The sequence below is a fragment of the Vulpes lagopus genome, chromosome 8, assembly GCF_018345385.1.
Source record: "Vulpes lagopus strain Blue_001 chromosome 8, ASM1834538v1, whole genome shotgun sequence".
In the NCBI taxonomy this organism is placed as follows: domain Eukaryota; kingdom Metazoa; phylum Chordata; class Mammalia; order Carnivora; family Canidae; genus Vulpes; species Vulpes lagopus.
In genome coordinates, this window is record NC_054831.1 from 33,613,472 (window position 1) to 33,633,507 (window position 20,036).

The following is a 20,036-nucleotide window of genomic DNA, read 5'->3' on the forward strand; positions in this document are numbered from 1 at the left end:
CACACTCTCTCTTTCTCTCTCTCTCTCTCTCTGTCAAATATAGAAATAAAATCTTTTGGGATCCCTGGGTGGCTCAGAGGTTTAATGCCTGCCTTCGGCCCAGGGTGTGATCCTGGGGTCCTGGGCTCGACTCCCACGTCGGGCTCCCTGCATGGAGCCTGCTTCTCCCTCTGCCTGTGTCTCTGCCTCTCTCTCTCTCTCTCATGAATAAATAAATAAAATCTTTAAAAAAAAAAAAGAAAGAAAGAAAATCTTAAAATTTTTTAAAAATAAATGTTTTATGAAATGGGAAAGTAGAAATATTTCAGTAATATGTTACATATTCCTATTTCAGATCACATCATATATATAATTATAATATTTTATGTCTCATGTAATTATTATATATAAAATTGACCCCCAAAAGAATTTTTTAATCCTCTCATTGGAAAAATGGAGGTCTGCCTTCTATGAGGGTGACCTTAGATATGAGCACAGATGGTTCTCTTCACAATCACCCAGTACACTAGGTACTGTGCCTATTGTACAGATGAGGAAGTAGGGCTTAACAGTTAAGAAACACACAAGGAAAAAGAAAAAGAAAAGAAACACACAAGGGCACACAGCTACTCAGTGCAAAGCCCATTTGACTTAAAGTCTGTGTCCTTAACCACCACTTCCAGGCAGGAAGCTCCCATAGGTCCTTGCTCATGTCAAGAATCACAAAATCTAAATTGTTTTTCTTCCTCCAGCAGGATCAGCATAAGAAGCATACACTTTCCTTAGAAACAAAATGCACGTGAAGAACTTTCTCTGCTGAGCCCACACTACAAAGGCTGAAAGGCTTCTGTGCTCCTCTAAAAGCAAGTCCCTCCTTACAGCACCAAGCACCACAGCAAGGGTGAAAAGAGCCAGTATTGGAAAGCTCCGTAAAGGAGCCCTCTGATCCCTCCTAAGACTCCCAGTTTTATCCAACCAAATGAGAGATTGAGATGAAAATACTCAAAGAGATATGGAATTGACAAACCGTCCTCTTCTTATGTTCTGTTTGACACTCATTTGTTAATGAACTAGAGAAATTTTAGAGCTACAAAGATGGAGAATCTAGATTAACTGTATTTGACCTCAATCTCAGAGCAGCAGCTGACCTAAAACACAGTCTTTTTGGTTTGCTCCCAAATTCTCAGCTAGAATGTCATCACAGAAACATGAAATGTGCAACACTGAATAAATAGAAGTGTGCAAGCCTCACCACACAAAATATCAAGGAGGTGTATCGGAAGTGATGTTTCTTTTAGTTTTAAGTAAATCCACTTAAACTTTATGGCACTAAGTGTAACATTTTTAAAACACAAATTTATACGATCAGGTTCTTAAACAGGGGCAGCATCTGTCTATAGACACAGGAGCTCCAGAAGGGATGAGTCCTGACTGGACAGGCACCAAACTGCAGGCACAGCCCCAAAGAGACATGCCTGGAACTTTGCTGTGCAAACAGCGCCCCAAGCAGTTCTTTTCTTTAAGTAAAGTTGTGGGAAAAGCTAAATGCAAATGTTACAAGAAAGGGTTTATTTCAGATGATTTCTTTTCAGCTTTTACCCATTTATACATGAGAACAAGAATATAATCTCTCATTCAATAGGAAAATAAAACAAAAGTGTTAGTTGTCCAGAAAACCTATTTCTGCTCAAAATTCTAACACCTCTGAAAGACTACATTATCACAGTAGTTTGATGAGAGCCCATACAAGAGAGGTTTTAAAACAATGCTTCACATAAATCATAATCCTGACCTTCAGTTACAAGATGCCCACACCTTGTAACTCCCTTTCATCTCCCCCGCCCCCCCCAACCACGCCCCTCGGCCCGGTTCTTCAGAGGAGATTGGAAGACCATCTCTTCAAACCCTTAGATTTGAGCACAATATGGTCAACTCACCTGAATGTGCCCAGCGCCCTCTACTGCCACTTGAATATTCGAACAACCACTGATGAGTGACAGCTGTTCTTCAGAACTCAGGGAGCCTCTCAGAGAATCTGACTGCTCCAGAATCTTCATCTCTTTCCTAGAAAAAAGAGTGACCCTGTGAGTATTCACAGAAATTCTTAAAACAAAGGTAAACATAACTAATCAGTAGGGAAATGCAAATCAAAACCACAATGATATACCCTCCTTTCCGCCCACTAGGATTAAAAAAAATAGAAAATAAACCAAGAGTTACTGAGGATGTACAGTGTTGATGGAAGTGTAAAAGGGGAAGCCACTGCGGCAGTTTGATGGTTTCTCAAAACGTCTAAAAGAGACCTACCTTATGATCCAGCAAAACCAATTCTGCTAACACCCCTCCCCCTCAAAATGAAAGCAGGTACTCAAAGAGATATTTGTCATGTTCATAGTAGCATTGTTGACAAGAGTGAAAAGACGGAATCAACCCAAAAGTCCATACATGGATGAAAACAAATATGGCACATACATACAATGGAACTCAATACAATAGAATTCAGCCTTAAAAATGCAGGAAATCGGGGTGCCTGGTGGTTCAGTCAGTTAAGCATCTGCCTTAGGCGCAGGTCATAATCCCAGGGTCCTGGGATTGAGCCCAACATCAGGAACCCTCCTCAGCAGGGAACCTGCTTCTCCCTCTTCCGTTCCTCCCCAACCCCGCTCATTCTCTCTGTCTCTGTCTCTGTCTCTGTCTCTGTCTCTCTCTCTCTCTCTCTCTGTCAGATAAATAAATTAAAAATCTTAAAAAAAAAAAAAAGGAAGGAAATTCTGTCACATGCTACAGCATGGATGGACCCTGAGGACACGACACCAAGTGAAATAAGCCAGTCACGAGAGACAAATACTGTATGATTCCACTTATATGAAGTACCTAGAATAGTCACATTCATAGAGGCAGGAAGCAGAATGGTGCTGCCAGGGCTGGAGTGGGGGTAACTGTAGTTAATGGGTACAGAGTTTCGGTTTTGTATGATGATCTTATGGAGATAGACGGTTATACGACAATGAGAATGCACTTAATATCACTAAACTCTATGCTTAAAAATTAAGACAATAAATTGGATGCTGTGTGTATTTTACCACAATTAAATTTTTTCTTTTTATTTTTTGAAGAGATGAGGCAAAGCCAATGAAGTAAGATTAAAAAGTAGTAGTTCTTCACCCACTCTGTTCATCCCTGGGGGACAGGGTTGAAAGAAGGTACCTCATAATCAGGACTGGGGGCTTCATGGGGTGTGACCCGTGCAGTCACTGAGACCTGTGCTCAGAGGTGCCCTCACTGGGTTTAATGCTCTGTTGTCATAGTATCAAAATTCTTAATGAATATCGAGCAAAGGGCCCTATACTTTCATTTGCACTTGGCCTCACAAATTACATAGTCAGTCCTTCTTATAATTCACTACCTATTAAATAAACAAGAAAGAGTACATAGACAAACACACATGAAGTTGCCTAAGAAGCAAAATGTATGCTTTCAAAAATTTGTGAATTTTTGCCAGTGAGTCAAATAATTTTTACATCATTTCACATTCATGGTTTTGATCTTTAAGCTGTTGATGCCTTCAGCCAAAGACTGTGTAGGAACACACCTACAGTGAAATGAATTGGTTTTGTTACTCACTGCACTGAGGGAGAATGCACATCAGAGGGACCTCTGAGGGGGTCAGTAAGAAAGTGTCAGAGAGAACATATAGCAGGATCTGAACTTTGGGTGACTTGGAAGAGGATCTGAGGATCTCAGTTCACTGGATTAGATGATGTAGAAAGCAAAGACAATTTGAAGATGGTCTCAATAAGCATAAATGTTTGAAGGACAGACTAGACTGAAGATAAAACTATAATGGGCAAAGAGGTAACAGTCATTCATTTTAGCCAAGAGAAGACTGCTTGGTATGGTGGGTTGCACAGTGATCTCATTTTTATGCATGCTTAGACAAAGTCAAAATGTGGTCTTGCTTTGTGTCATTCTGTCATGGTCTAAGAGTGACTTCGTCTGAGGTGAGTATTCTTGAGACTGCTTATGTCCAACAGGAGAATGCCATAGCCTGCCTAGCTGTGAATGCTGGACCAGCTCCAGATGTTAGGGGGTGAGCTTTTGCTGTTTTGTTTTTGTTTTTTCTCTTTCTTAAAGCTATGCATCTTGTATTTTCTTTTAGCTACAAATTGGGGAACAGAAACTTTCTTCCTACTGTCACTGCAAAACAAAGCAAAGATATGCTGAAATACAGATTATTACCCTTAACCAAAAGAAGCTTCACGGCAAAGATAATGAGTCAACTAATAATCAGGCAGATTCAAAATCTTTCCTGCTTCTGAGTCAGCAAACGTGAAAACACCACTGCAGGTCATCATTACACATGGAAACCGAACCCGAATTTTTTTAAAGGAGAAGGAGAATCTGTTGTCAAATAGATAATTCGGAAGATCAGTAATATATTAGCTAAAAAAAAAATCTACCTTAAAATTGGGCCAGAAAATGGTGACCTGATTTTGGAGGATCCTAAGGATACACATGCAGAAGTTCCTTGGAACGAGGAACTCAGTGTTGGGAGCTAATCACCACCCCCAATGGGCAAGCATTTGAAAAATATTTTTACATATAACACATTCCTTGAAGTAGAAGTTTATAAAGTTACTGAAAATATACAAAACAGGGTCTGTTTCTTAGCCAGTTCATCAAGAAGTTTGTATTAGTTTATATACTGTATGGTGTCTTAGCAACAGATTAAAAACTGACGATTTTTAAGTTTGATACACTTGATAAGCTAAAATGACTTAAATGGCAGAAAGTAGGTATTTTAAACACCATCATGAGAAATACAGTAAAAAGAGTTACCAGAAAAAGTTACCCTACTAAGATAAGAAGGAAAAGTGAAAGTTGACTTGTCCTAGAGGTTCCTGTGATTATGCACCAGTAGTATCCCCCCAACCCTCCTGAACACAGGCTGCATTCCTCATTCAAATAACCAGTGAGGAAAGCACCACGTGATCCAAAGATCATTTAATTTTCATTTCATGCTTTTGATCCATCTTCTGAAAGTTTTCGGTTACATAACTCTGTATATGTACTAAAAACCATTTATTAGATACTTCAAGAGTGAACTGTATGTTACATAAATTCTATCTCAATAAAACTGTTGTATTTGTTTCGTGTTGCTTTTGTAACAAACTATTACAAGCTTAGTGGCTCAAACAATACAAATTTATTATATTACGTTCCCAGGGATCAGAAAACTCCATACACTAACAGAATTATTAGCAAGGCAGCATTCCTTCTGGAGGCTCTAGAAGCCAAACTGCTCCTTGCCTTTTCTAGCTTCTAGTGCTCCCCCATCACCACTTTCCTTGGCTTCATGACCTTTCCCATTTCACAGCCTGCAAGCTCACCATTCAACCCCTGCTCATCACACCTCCTTCTTTGGCTCTCCTGACTCTGTTTCCCTGATAATGACCCTTGTGATTACATTGAGCCAATCTGGATAATCTTCCATATTCTCAACTTAATCACATATGATCTGTTGCCATATAAGGTAACATATTCTCAGGTTCCAGGGATTAGGACATAGACATCTTTGGGGAAGTCATTGTTTTGCCTATCACACTTACTTTAAAAAAACAAAAACAAAAACAAAAACTTTTAGAGCAAATAGAATACATAATGTATGTAGAATTCTGTAAAATGACTGTTCAAAATTGTACTTACAGAACAGAGAGGACTTATATCTATTAAAGCTGCCTCAAATCAGATGATTAGGTTATGTTTGACTCTTTGTACCCTGCAGATATTTTTCCACCATATTCTGAATTCCTCTAGCTGTTGAAAAGTTTGTTGTCAATTTGTCATTCTTTTATAGGTAGTCTGTCTTTGTCTGACTACTTTTAATACTTTTATGTCCCTTGGTGTTTCATAGTTTCCCTGTGATGTATAAATAGGGAAGATACATCACATCTACACCTGGGATGTAGATATAGATAGCCTTTTTCTTTCTCCTACTTAGGACACTTGGTTCTTCCAGAATATGAGGATTCCTGTCTCCAACTCAAATGAGGTCTCAATCATTATATCTTCATAAATTGTTCTTCCCTATTCGGTCTAAATCTTTCAGACCTCTAATGAGACATGTTAGACATCTTCTCTGTATCCTCCATATTTCTTAACTACTTTTCCACATTCTCTCTTTATCTCCTGAATTCCATGCTAAATAGTATCTTCACATCTGGCCTCTAGTTTACTATGCTCATAAAACCTTGTCTCTCACATGTTTGGGGATTTTTAGTTGGGAGCAGATGTTCACTGAAATCTGTCTGTGGGAATTCTTTGAGCCTTCGGTTTAAGGTACATGATTCTGGAGATGATATGTGTTTTGCTTCTGGCAGGTACTGCAGGTACTACTAACCAAGAGACCAATCTGAATTCTTGGATTGGAGTTTTTGAGACCACACAAGTAATATGAATGTGGGCTCCAAAACTCTTAGGGAGTCGGTTTGTGGTTATAAATTCTCAGAGAAATTCTTTCTCCCATCCAACCAGAACCAAGGCCAAAACAGATAGGCCCTGTGTATAGATTAGCTATTTTTTCCTAACACTCCTTTCACCAACAATGTCACCCTCTAGATACTAGCTTCATTTGTGGGTCTCCAATTTGATCTCCCATCTTGCACGAACTAAGGATTTCTGTTAGAACTAAAGCAAGATTGGCAAGTATCTTAGAGCAGTTGTGACTTTCACACATCTCTTGGGATGTGTGCTTCCTAATTTGGCCTCTCACAATTTCCATCACTTTCTTGCCAGCCCAGCTATGCATTATAAACTATACATTTACTCAGTATTGTTAAGTATTTTGAAGTGGAAAGGGTTTTCAGGATACGTACGTTTCCATATTGCCAGAAACTAACCTCTAGACTGTTTCTTTAAAATCTAATATTCTGGGGCGTCTGGATGGCTCAGTTGGTTAAGCATCTGCCTTTGGCTCAGGTCATGACCCCAGGATCCTAGGACTGAGTCCCACATTAGGCTCCCTGCTCAGCGAGGAGTCTGCTTCCATCCTGTCTCTGACTCTCCCCCACCTGTTTCTCATGAATAAACAAAAACTAATATTCTTAGCTATTATGTGCATTTTATATTTCATGAGAAAAGAGAAATACTGGGACTCCTGGGTGGCTCAGTTGGTTAAGTATCTGCCCTCAGCTCAGGTCATGATCCCAGGGTCCTGGAATCAAGCCTCAAGGAGGTCTCCCTCCTCAGCGGGGAGTCTGCTTCTCTCTCTCCCTCTGTTCTTCCCCCACTTGTGGTCTCTCTCTCTCTCTCAAATGGATAAAAATTTTTAAAAAGAGAGAGAGAAAATACCATATCCATTTCAGTAATATTTTATTCAATGTGAATATGATCTCTACTATGCATATAAATTGATAACATACAATTGCTAATTGATTACATCATGGTTCTTGTTCATGCATATAGCAATACTGGTTCTTAGAGTTACCACTGCTAAGGCCTTACTCTTCTGTTTCCCAGTTTTGCTCACTTGAAAAAATACATATAGATAGATAGATAGATAGATAGATAGATAGATAGATGATAGATAGATAGATTTTTATATATATTATTGTGTTATGTAAATGTCATATATTTACAAATATAAATAATACCTACACCAATCTGAATTCAATAAACTTAGCCTTAAAAACAACCATATAGGGATGCCTGGGTGGCTCAGCGGTTAAGTGCCTGCCTTCAGCCCAGGGCATGATCCTGGAGTCCCACAATCGAGTCCCACATCGGGCTCCCTGCATGGAGCCTGCTTCTCTTTCTGCCTGTGTCTCTGCCTCTTTCTCTCTCTCTCTCTCATGGATAAATAAATAAAATCTTTATATATATATATATATATATATATATATATATATTTCTGAAATGCATCAAAACACAAAGAATGTTTCTGTTTTTTATTTAATCTACCTATTTACTCTGATGCTTCAGAAATCAAGGCCCAAACTGGTTATAGACTCACTCAAAGACATAAAGTGTTAGCTGTGTGTGGGATGGAAACCAGTCTTCTGACTCCTTCCCTTAAACACCTTGTATAGGAACTGCTTCCTCTTCCTTACTCTTCCTACTAAAACATGATAGCTCTCTCATTAAAAAAAAAAAATCCTTCTGGTGGGACTTATTTATAGGACTAATTGACACAGTTTATTTGCTAAAAAATCTGTATATTCAAGACAGTCAACTTACTGGAGAAAATAGAGAAGAGTTTGCATCTACTCCCTCTCTCATGAATACTGCTAATGCCAAAGTTCTAGCCTGCTGAGTCTGAACTCAGACTACAGGGCTCCTGCTTTCCATCTGGGGAGCCCTGGGGTACCTAGCAAAACCACCAACTCCTTCCAGTAGGTCATTACCAACAGGTATGCCAGGCTGCCCTACAACCTGGCTCTCCAGAGTTCAGCTGACTAGGAGCCTGTGCCACATGGTACATGGCCCACCAATCAGCTCATCCCTCATGGGCAGTTTGAAATGAAGATCCTCTAAGTGGGGTGGTCAAGGGTAGGTGGAACCATAGACATACCCCAGTGGTAGAGTCATTGCAGTGGTGGGCTTTAGAAAGGCAGGATCTCAGCCAAGGACCTGCTATGAAAGAGTCCTCCCCAGAACTCTTCTAAAAGCTACCAGATAAATAAATAAATAAATAAATAAATAAATAAATAAATAAATAAATAAATGCAAGCTACCAGAGCTGTTGTCTGACTATCAGAAGCTCGGGGGTCACCTGAACAATGTCCCATTTCTGCAACAGGATATAGCTGCAGGGGTAGCTCCCAGTATCCCTTACTTCCCTGATCAGAGCCTCACAATAAATCCCCACTGACAGATGTAATCTGGGTACTTCAACCCAAAAGGGCCTAGCATCTACTTTGTTCAGAAATTAGATGGAATTATTGGCTGAAGGAAATTATAACGTATCTAAACTGCCTATTTTTAAACTATATGATTTATATAAATTAGACCTGCAGCAATGGCTAAGCCTAGGGACCAATAACACTGGTAAATGTCAACTATGCTGCCCATAAATATAACCAGAATAAAAATGTTCATATCTCTGAAGAACTGCTTATAGCTACCAAACAAAAAAATCATTTCTGTTCAATAAAATATATTTACTATTACAGAGATATGGTGCCTTGTTCCTTTTCTGGAAAGGCTTTGTTTTCATTAACTTATTTTTAAAAGTTAAAAAAAAGTAGAAAGTATAATAAACATCCCCATGTTTCTACTGAGAACTAATAACAATCTTAACATACGTGCTTCTTGTCAGTTTTTAAATAAGCAAAACATTAAAGTTCTTTTAGCCACCAACCTCACACAACTATTTTCTACTGAGACACGGTTTTTAAATGCCAAAGCCTGAAAACATAATGATTACCCATTTCATCCTTTAGAGAATTATGTTTGAGTAGCTAATGTGCTTTTAAAACACCTGCTTTAAGCTTCAGTAAGCCAAAGCAAACTTTCAGCCTTTCTTCCAGTGAGTCAGATTAGATCAAGTAAAGAGGCTCTTGTTTCTTTGATGAGCTACTGTTTTATAGACGTCCCAGGGACTGTCCCTCTGGAGAGAGGAAGGAAAAGGAGACAGAAGATAGTAGCCAGAATAACCACACCAATGGCCTCATGCAGATTAGACTCAGGGTAAAAAATCTAAGCAATTTGGCCTTGAAGCCCTTTCTGCCCCTGGAAAAGACACAGGCATGAGGGGAGAGACCTGGCCACACATGAACCCACTGACCACTCCATGGTTGCAAACTCCAGAACCCTGTTGTGCTGGGATCCCAAAAGAAAACCAGATGAAACGGTTGGAGGAGCTTTCAGACATACTCAGACAATCCCTCATGTTCTCTTCAAGCTCAGTAACTATGCCCATACATCAAAACTAGACATTTGGCAATGTTTTGTCCCAGGTAGACTAGTTCCAATATTTTTCATAGTGTATTTTGGAAAACTTAACAATAAACATCTGAAAAAGGAAGGGCTCTGAGTGGGGTTGTCAGCAGCCTCAGACAGGCCAGAATGTTGCAGCTTACACTTATTTAATAGTTAACGAACGCACTTCATTCAAAGCTCATTAGTAAGTGGCTGCAGCATACCAGTTCTACCTCTAGAGGACAGCCTAGCACTAGAAGTCAAAATATTTCCATGTCAACTTCCATGAACTTTCATTTAAAATTGGAGAAAAGGAAATGTTAACAATTTTCACGGTAGGGCAAAATATGGGTAGTTTTAATTTTTTCATATCTCTGTTTTTGAAGTTTTATTAAAAGGAGCAATTTAAAAAGATAAAGACGATGGAGAAATCGGAACACTTGTATACTATCATTGGGACTGTAACATGCAGCTGCTATGGAAAACAGTGTAGTGGTTGATCAAAAAATTAAAAATGGAATTACCATATGACCCAGCAATCCCACTTCTGGATATATATTCAGAAGAAATCAACGTAGGGACTTAAAGATATATTTGTACATCAATGCTCATAGCAGCATTATTCACAATAGCTAACAGGTAGAAGCAACTCAAATGTTCAGCAATGGATGAAGGGATAAAAAAAATGTAATCTATCCATACAATGGAATATTATTCAGCCTTTAAAAAGAAGGAAATCCTTTCAGATGCTATAGTATGGATGAATCCTAAGGACATAATGCTAAGTGAAATAAACCGGTCATAAGAACACCAATATTACAGGAGTCCACTTATGTGAGGTATCTAAAGTATCCAAATTCACAGGAAAAGAAAGTATAATAGTGGTTGCCAGAGCCTGGGAGGAGGGGAAATGGGGAGGTGTTGTTTAATGGGTATAGTGTTTCTCTCTGGGAGATGAAAAGTTCTGGAGATCTGTTGCACAGCAATGTGAATATACTTAACACCCCCGAACTGTACAATTAAAATGGTTTTTAAAAAAGGAATTTGGGGGATCCCTGGGTGGCGCAGCGGTTTGGCGCCTGCCTTTGGCTCAGGGCGCGATCCTGGAGACCCGGGATCGAATCCCACATCGGGCTCCCGGTGCATGGAGCCTGCTTCTCCCTCTGCCTGTGTCTCTGCCTCTCTCTCTCTCTGTGACTATCATAAATAAAAAAAAAAAAAAAAAGGAATTTGGGAGTGCCTGGGTGGCTCAGTTGGTGAAGCGTCTTTCTTCAGCTCAGGTCATGATCCTGGGGTCCTGGGATAGAGCCAGGGTTGGGCTCCCTGCTCGGTGGGGAGTCTGCTCCTCTGCCTGCCCCTCCCCCTACTTGTGCTCTCTCTCACTGGCTCTCTCTCTCAAATAAATATAATAAAATCTTTTTTTAAAAAAAAGGTAAATGTTATGTTACTTTCTTTTACCATAATTAGAGATAAAAACAATATATTTTCTTTTTAAAGGAGTGGTTACTTATGTTTTGTTTGAACTTGACTCTTCTGGAAGGTAAACAACAAAGAACAAAACTCCATATGAACTAGAATTCAGAAATAAATTAAGGGACTAAACCACTTGTAGATTTTGTAGAATGAGTAGAAAACCATTTTAGCTAGTGTCATTCCAGTTGATGAATGTGATAACCTAGTCCTCGGGCTTCTAATTACATATGTTGGATAAAACACATACATTTATCTCTGCCCCTCCAAAAACCTCAATGGAATCAAACTAAAGGAATCTTTTAGTGTGTGTGTGTGTGTGTGTGTGTGTGTGTGTGTGTGTGTACATATATATAGGCCTACAAGATCAAAGACATCGGGAGAAGATATAATGGACATAAGATCTAATTTGGGGGGAGGTGGAAAATCATGGAAAAGTGGTACAGTAAATGACTTGATAGGGTAAAGAAAGCTGAGATTTAAGTGTGGGGAAAGGAATGCCAGTGAGAAGCAAGTATCCCAAGAGACCCAGCAAAGGCCAGAATCTGCAGACACCAGATGTGCCAGATGGCACAAGTTAGAAGCAGGAGCCCAGTATTGAAAGTCGGAATGCCCTGAGAGCTAATGAATCTCCTCCCCTCCTCACTCCTAGAACATACAAGACACATTAGAAGCGGAGACACTCTGCTATGGAAAACAAGGAGTTAAGATAAATTATATATACTTTAGAAACACCCCTCCTTGGGGCCCCTGAGTGGCTCACTTGGTTGAGCATCTGCCTTTGGCTCAGGTCATGATCCCGGGGTCCTGGATGGGGCCCCGTGTCAGGCTCCCTGCTCCGCGGGGAGCCTGCTTCTCCCTCTCCCTCTGCCCCTGCCCCCTGCTTATGTGATATATATATATATATATATATATATATATATATATATATATATATATCTCAAATAAATAAATAAAAAATCTTTAAAAAAAAAAAAAAGAACCACCCCCCTCCTACACACACACACACACACACACACACACACACACCCCTCCAGGCACTTTCCATTGATGAGCAATAACAATGCTATGGACACTGGCAGATTCTCTTCTGGACAAACTGAAGAGTCAAAGAAAGGAGACATGCAGACACAAATACCTAGAGATGGTCCTGCTGTTTCCAGTCCCTTAACCTGGCCCCGCTGCCCTGGCACAGAGGCCCATGCGGGACTTCCCGAGTGCCCCCAGGGACCCCTCTAACTACAGATGGGCAGATTAAGTTGAAGCTCCACAAAAATCCTGAATTTAGTTACTACAGTAGGAAAGTGGGTGAATAGATGTCCGACAATGCAGCCCATCTCCCCTAGTGGGATATTGGGTGGATCCTAAAAATCATTCCTAATGTTTTTGAAGTGGGGATAAAAGATAGAATACAAAAGTTTCTATTAGAGTGGCCCCAGACTTTTTGCTTGACAGCAGTGTTTTTCAAGTCACCTGAATCTGAAAATCTCTCAGTAGAGTATATAAGTTTAAATGTACTATGGAAAGAAAGAGAACTTTCTCACTTGCCCCACAGAAGAGTGGGAATCTGACTGCCTCACTGGTCCCCACCATCACTGCCCCTGCATCTCCCCTCCTCACCAGGGCACTCGGAAATGCTCTTCCCTTAGGCTGATGGTGACATTGGGTCTTAGGGGGTGGGGAGATACTCTGGGGAGCAGAGGGCCTGTGAAAGAGTCGAGTCTGTTGATTTCACCAAAGTTTACAGATGCGTATCAAGCCTTGGCCCAGTTAATACCTGTACTTTCATTTGTTTGTCACTGTTGGAAACCTCAAGGAGAGACAACGACCAGACAAAGCAGAATTCATACCATTCTTGAGTCCACACCCTAATACCATATAAGCCTTCATAGCCCTACTTTCACTGTAAATATGTGCATGTTCCCATGCACAGAAGCATGTGGGATCATGATATAAACATATATCCTCAAAATGTCCAACAATAGTCACTCTTATTTCCACCACTCAAAGACAATCCAGGTATTCCAATTTCTCCCAATTTTCTGAATGTACACAATTAGCATATATAACTTTTATTTATTAGATAAAGCCATACTATTTCTGTTTGGGAAGAAAAATAAATAATTGGAATGAAGCAATCATTTGAACTGCCCTAATGACAGCCAAGTGACAGCATGATCTGTGAACACATAGATAAGTCAAGTTGAATGACCTGGCTGAACCCACAGCCGATTGGTGTGAACTTTTGGCATTAGGACCTCAGATCCCTTCTGAACTTTTCTGTGTAGTTAGATTTAATGAATCCATTCCCTGTACCCCACTTCTAGGGGAGCTTCAATTAAACCACCAAAGACAAGTTCCTGTTCATGAATAGGGTATATGTCTTTCCATTTATTTAACTTTTATTTCCTGTCATTGAATAAAATTTTTAAAATGTTATCATGAATGTGTTATACATTCTTCTTATATTTATACCTAGATTACTTACATTTTTGGTAACTATAGGAAATTTTCTACTATTTTCTAACCATGTAGTGCCACTACATAGATATAAAAAATTTTTTCTACCTAACTACATTTTCCCCAGCCTTGGAGTTTTATCTACACAATCTATGTTTGAATTTCACCTTATAATACAGCATTTGCTACCAATTTTGCTAGGTCTGCTCAACTTCTCCTGAAATGTCATGGCATGTTAATTATTACTCAGACACTGCTGCTCTATTTCCTGGGTGGGGGTAGGGAGATAGTGAATATTTTAGGCTTTGTAATACAGTCATTTGGTCTCTGTTGCAACTACTTGTTGTAGTGAAAACAGGCATAGGTAAACAATGGGCATGCTGTATCCCAGTAAAAGTTCATGTATGGTATGTTCCCTTAAGACAGGGATTGGCACCTTTAGCTCTGCAACACTTCCTACAGAAAAGGAATTCTCCTACTAGAGGACAGCTGTAGAAAGACAAAATGGGAGGCATCTGGGCGGTTCAGTTGGTTAAGTGCCTTCAGCTCAGGTCATGATCCTGGGGTCCTGGAACTCCCTGCTCAGCGGGGAGTTTACATCTCCTCTTCACTCTACCCCTTCAACTGCCCCCCCACCTATGTTCTCTACCGCCCCCCCTCTCAAATAAATAAGATCTTTAAAAAGAAATTAAAAAAACAAAACAAAACCAGAAACCCTCAGAACCTATAATCAGCAAAGGATAGCTACCTAACCAGAGGAACCCAACCAGAGTTCGGTATATTAGTACCAATTAGTACCAATACCAATCTACTGTCATAATCCTGGGAATTAGTCAATTAGGCTGCACTCAGCTGGGCTCACACATGAAGCTGCAGTCATATGGCCTGTTAGCTAAAGGTTGACTATGGCTTCACTTATCTATCTAGCAGTTGGTGCTGGTGGTATTGGCTATTGCTGGCTGACAGCTGGGCCACATATCTCTGGGTGGTCAGACTGAACTGGTTGACAGGATGAAGGATGGCAGGAAGGGTTCACAACAGCAAGCAAGAGTACACTCTCAATGCACAGGTGCTTTCCATGCCTCTGCCTGCATCACATTTGCTATCGGCCCCACTGACCAATACAAGTCCGTGGCCAAGCCCAGAGTCAGGCAGTGAGAGAAGCAAAGTCATACTGCAAAGAGATGTGCAGACAGGATGGATGCAATTTGTAGCCATTTTGTGACCTATTACACTCAGCTCATCTAGCCAAAGATATATGAGAAAACTAATAAATGCCCCTTTCAAACCAGATCAATCCAAAAGGAATCCAGATTGAAATTGAATTTAAGTGTGCACTTTGGCAGCACATATACTAAAATTGTAAATTGAATACAAGATACTTAAGCAAGTGCAGAGGTCTGGGTAGGAACTTAAAAACACCCTCCAGAAGCCCAGGGCCTGGAAATGCCCGAGTCCAGGGACAAGGAGTTCAGTCACTCAGGAGACAGGAGTACAGGGCAGCTACCTGGTTCCAGGGATCACTTCTGGAGGTTTATTAAATCCTAACCTATTTAGAAAGCTGATTTGGCTTGGGACGATTTGCATACAAGAATGATCATCTACAGGTGGTAAAAATATGGCGATAGAGAAACTGAAAAGAGTAAGTTTACCAAAATACCATGATTTTGGATTGCAACTCCTTTGAAACAAGGTGGTTTGTTCTCTGCCTTAGAATGGAGGCAGTCACTGAGATATCAACATGGCCCACAGCAGGTGGCCCTGGTCCAGTGATGGCTAGAATGGCCCTGTCACTACGTGGAAATTACACTGGATCCAAAACCCATGAAGTCATGTCCTGATCTATGAGTCTGTATTATAACTTTTACTTGATTTTTTTCTTCTTTAAATGCATTTATAGTCTCAAATTCTTGAGACCTAACACATGCCAAGCATCGGACATACAATGGGAAACAAAAACCAAATTGTAAAGCACCTGCTAATAAGGTTTTCCAAGGTCAAGCTACCCTTCTATTTGAGATTTAAATATGTTAAGTATTAAGTTTCTCATTTTACTGCTCTGTTAAAAAAGGATTGCTTTTAGATGACACCTTTTTTATTTTTTTTAATTCCCTATGATCTCTTGGCATGGTATCAGTTGTGATAATTTCTCTAATCTTTTAATGTAATATTTTTAAAAATCAACTTCACCCAGCTTAAGTTCATTTTTACAATTTCAGAAACAAGTTGTACCATTTCTACTCACTTAAGATTAGTGTTTAATAGGTCTAACATAAGTAGAATTTTCATGCAGAAGTATTTTTCAACATAAATTCTGAAGGACTTGAATTTGGGAAGTGAGCCAAACTGCAAGGGTGGAACAGATGGCAGGGGAAAAGTCTATGAAAAATATGGCAAAAAAAATTACTTTTTGAAACTCTAGAAAAGGCTCCCATGACTCAGTTAAAACAATTATTGAGCTAGTGCCTATTTCTGGAGACAAGAGATGTGCATGCTGCCTCTTTCTGTGGCCATAATGGCTAGTACAGAGATCACACACCATTTCAACAGGAGAAGTAGTCAGACTATAATATAGTCTCCTTACTGGGCTCAAACCTGTTGTGATGAAAGAATACCATAAACCAGTGTCCTAAAAGGCTGCTTGGTGGGCACAAACTATTTTGACCCATCAGTCAGTTCAACCCAATCAAGAAGATACATTGTTGGAGCACCTGGGTGGCTCAGTGGTTGAGCATCTGCCTTTGGCTCAGGTGGTGAACCCAGGGTCCTGAGGTCGAGTGCCACATGGGGCATCGGGCTCCCCCCCCCCCAGGGAGCCTGCTTCTCTCTCTGCCTATGTCTCTGCCTCTCTCTCTCTGTGTCTCTCGTGAATAAATAAAATCTTTAAAAAAAAAAGAGAGAGAGAGAGAAGAGACATTGTTTATACTTCTTGACAAAAAGGATAAAGTTGGTTCTCCGTATACCTCATGCCTAACACATGATCAGGGACTGTTTAGTTTTTGTTTCTAAACATCTAAGGACTACAGCCAATCACCCAATGTTGTTGACCTGAGCTAATAGTTACTGTTGATCTGCAAGGTGACACAGTTTACTTACAGAAAGCAGTAGCAATAATTCTTTCCTGACTGAAAACAATTTAAAACTCAGAACTCTTCTTACTGACCAATATAGTTACAAAAATAAGGTTTGGACTCAATCCTCTTAATGTGGTCTCTCTGTACATCTGAAAATCCTGTGACTTAAGAAAGGGAAGCAGGTGGCTTTACTTAAATGACAACCCAAAAATGTAGTCCTCCCTGGGAGGGCAACACAATACGACTCAACTTTATTTTCCTGCTGCTATTTGCTAGCAATAATTTGAGAAGAGAGATATAGTCAGTCACAGGATACCTTAAGATCTCTACTTCCTGCCAAAGAAGTATAACCAGTTCTACATATTTAAGTTAACTCAGCATATGTGTAGATGAATCACAAAAAGAAAAAAAAAGCTACTGCTATTGAAGAAAAGATCTGTGTGTACTTCTTAAATCTTAAATACATAAGAATTCAGTAGATTTGTTTTTCTTTAATAAAGCTGCTAATAGCAATAAATTGGGGGTTTTGGTTCAAAACTCTTACAGACATCTAAAAGTTAAATCTGGGATCCCTGGGTGGCGCAGCGGTTTGGCGCCTGCCTTTGGCCCAGGGCGCGATCCTGGAGACCCAGGATCGAATCCCACATCGGGCTCCCGGTGCATGGGGCCTGCTTCCCCCTCTGCCTGTGTCTCTGCCTCTCTCTCTCTGTGACTATCATAAATAAATAAAAATTTTAAAAAAATAAAAAATAAAAAAAAAATAAAAGTTAAATCTAATTGGGTACCAATTGTATTATGAAATATTAGCTCTTAACTAAGGAAAGCAGTAGGATAACAGGAAAGTCTTTTACCTGGCCTTAACAATAAACAGACAAATATATTTTTTAAAGATTTATTTATTTGTTTGTTTGTTTATTTATTTATTTGAGAGAGAGAGAGCATATAAGCAGGGAGCAGGGGCAGAGGGAGAGAGAATCCCAAGCAGACTCCCCACTGGGTGCAGAGCCTGAAGCAGGTCTGAATCTCATGACCCTGAGATCATGACCTAAGATGAAACCAAGGCTTGGACTCTGAACCAACTGAGCCACCCAGATGCCCCAACAAACAAATATATTTTTTAATTTTTTTAATTTAAAAAACTAAAAACCCTACTCAAACTTTCCACACATAATTCCCTGATGCCTGAAAGGGAGTGACACACTAAAATGATATATCTAAAAACTGAGGCCTAAAATATAAATATCCAAAGAAATAGAACAAAGAACTTTTCAATTAGGAATCTTAGAGTTTTCTCTTGGTTCTGACTCAGTAGAATTGGCTTAACAAAATAAAAGATGAAATATCAACAGAAGTAGGATGTCTGGATAGTAGAAATCAGCAAACTGTACCCATTGGTCAAAGCTGCTCTCCACCACCTGTTTTCATATGGCCTGTAAGATGAAAATGGCTTTTACATTTTTAAATGGTTAAAAAAAACACAAAAGAATAATAATACTTTGTGACATGTGAAAATTATACAAACTCCAAAGTTCAATGTCAATTTATGAAGTTTCATTGAAAAACAGGCAGGTCCATTTGTTCACATATTGTCTGTGGCTGCTTCACTCTACAAGGAGAAGCTGCTGTAAAGACTTTCTGACCTGAAAAGCCTAAAATATTTCCCATTTGGCCTTTACAGAGAGTAAGCCAGCCCCTGGTCTAGAGTGCGGGTGCAGCTGGCTTCACACCTGACTTGATCAGAGGTTGTGCTCTCCTCCAACACCAGGCAGGTCACTGACCTGACATCTCTATGCTCCAAATCCACCAACCACAAATACTGCCAACCATAAAGAATGAGCAAACAATGAGAAACTACTCAAAATGAATAAGTATATTTGGAAAAGAAGCATAATTATCAAAGTGAAGATTTAATTATTGAAATAAATTCAGTGGATGGCTTAAATAACAGATTAGACATAGGTAAAATTAGAATTCATGAACTGGAAGAAAAACCTAAAGAATGTATCCAAAATATATTCCAACAGGACAGGGAGACAGAAAATATAACAGAGGTTAAAAGATATGAAAGCTAGAATGAGTTGGTTCAATAGACATATAATCAGAACCCCAGAAGGAAAAACAGATCCAGGAGTCTCAGTCTTGGATATGTATCTTGTAGATATTCTTGCACTTAACACATCAGGAGACATATGCAATGACACAAATGGCAACACTGTTTACAATAGCCCCCAACTGGAAACAGCTTCTTGTTCATCAGAAGGATAACATATATGTAAATAATAGCAAAGTCACACACAAGAAAAATATATAGAAATAAACACAGATGTGTTTATCTTGTATCTGTACAACAGTTTACAACAGTTACAACAGTTACAACTGTACAACAGTTACAAGAAATAACAGATGAATCTCAAAAAAAATTTTTATAAAGCACAAAAACAAGGAAAACTAAACCATATATTATTTAGATACATATGAATAGTAAAACTTCTTTAAGGTACAGCAAAGGTAGATACAACATAAAGAATATCAGTTCTGGTAGGAAGACAGGAAATTGGTTTCAAAAGGTATACAGGGGGTTTTAACAATTCTAGATCTCAAGATGGACATGAGCTTCATGAGCTCATGAAAGCTCATTTCATTATATCTTCATAAACTAGCATAAATGATCTATTCTTTTGTATATATTATATATATTAAACATTACATTAAAAGTAATGTTTGCAGACTCTCTATAAAACAAATAGTATAGATGGCTGCCAAAGATACTCAGATCCACGCTTAACAGGTCAGATGAACCAGAGCTTGAATCTTGTCTTACTGTGTCTTTGAGCAGGTTACTGACCATTGATAGACCTGTTTTCTCATAAAATAATGACAATAATACCCACCTCATGGAGCTTACTGTGAGAATTTATATGGTAAGATTACTAGACTATAAACTCCATGGTGGATAGGACTGTATCTCTCTTACTCATCTATGTATCCCTAGTAGATAACACATGCCTGGAACATAGCAGGTATTTATGCTAATTCCTCTTCCTTCTATAAGAGTACAGAAGAAAGCGTTAGCAGTATATGTGTTTAGTTTTAGAGTGGTTCTGGTTTTTTGTTTTTGTTTGGTTTTTTGATTTT

General features: G+C 39.3%; 1 protein-coding gene across 1 annotated transcript in view; it reads right to left on the reverse strand.

Annotated features, from left to right (window-relative positions):
• Positions 1-20,036, reverse strand: part of CRYL1 (crystallin lambda 1) — a 138,319-nt gene that overhangs the window by 105,022 nt on the left and 13,261 nt on the right. Inside the window, exon 3 of the mRNA XM_041765106.1 lies at positions 1,917-2,043. Coding sequence (XP_041621040.1) covers positions 1,917-2,043 — 127 coding nt within the window. The remainder of the gene's footprint in view (positions 1-1,916; positions 2,044-20,036) is intronic.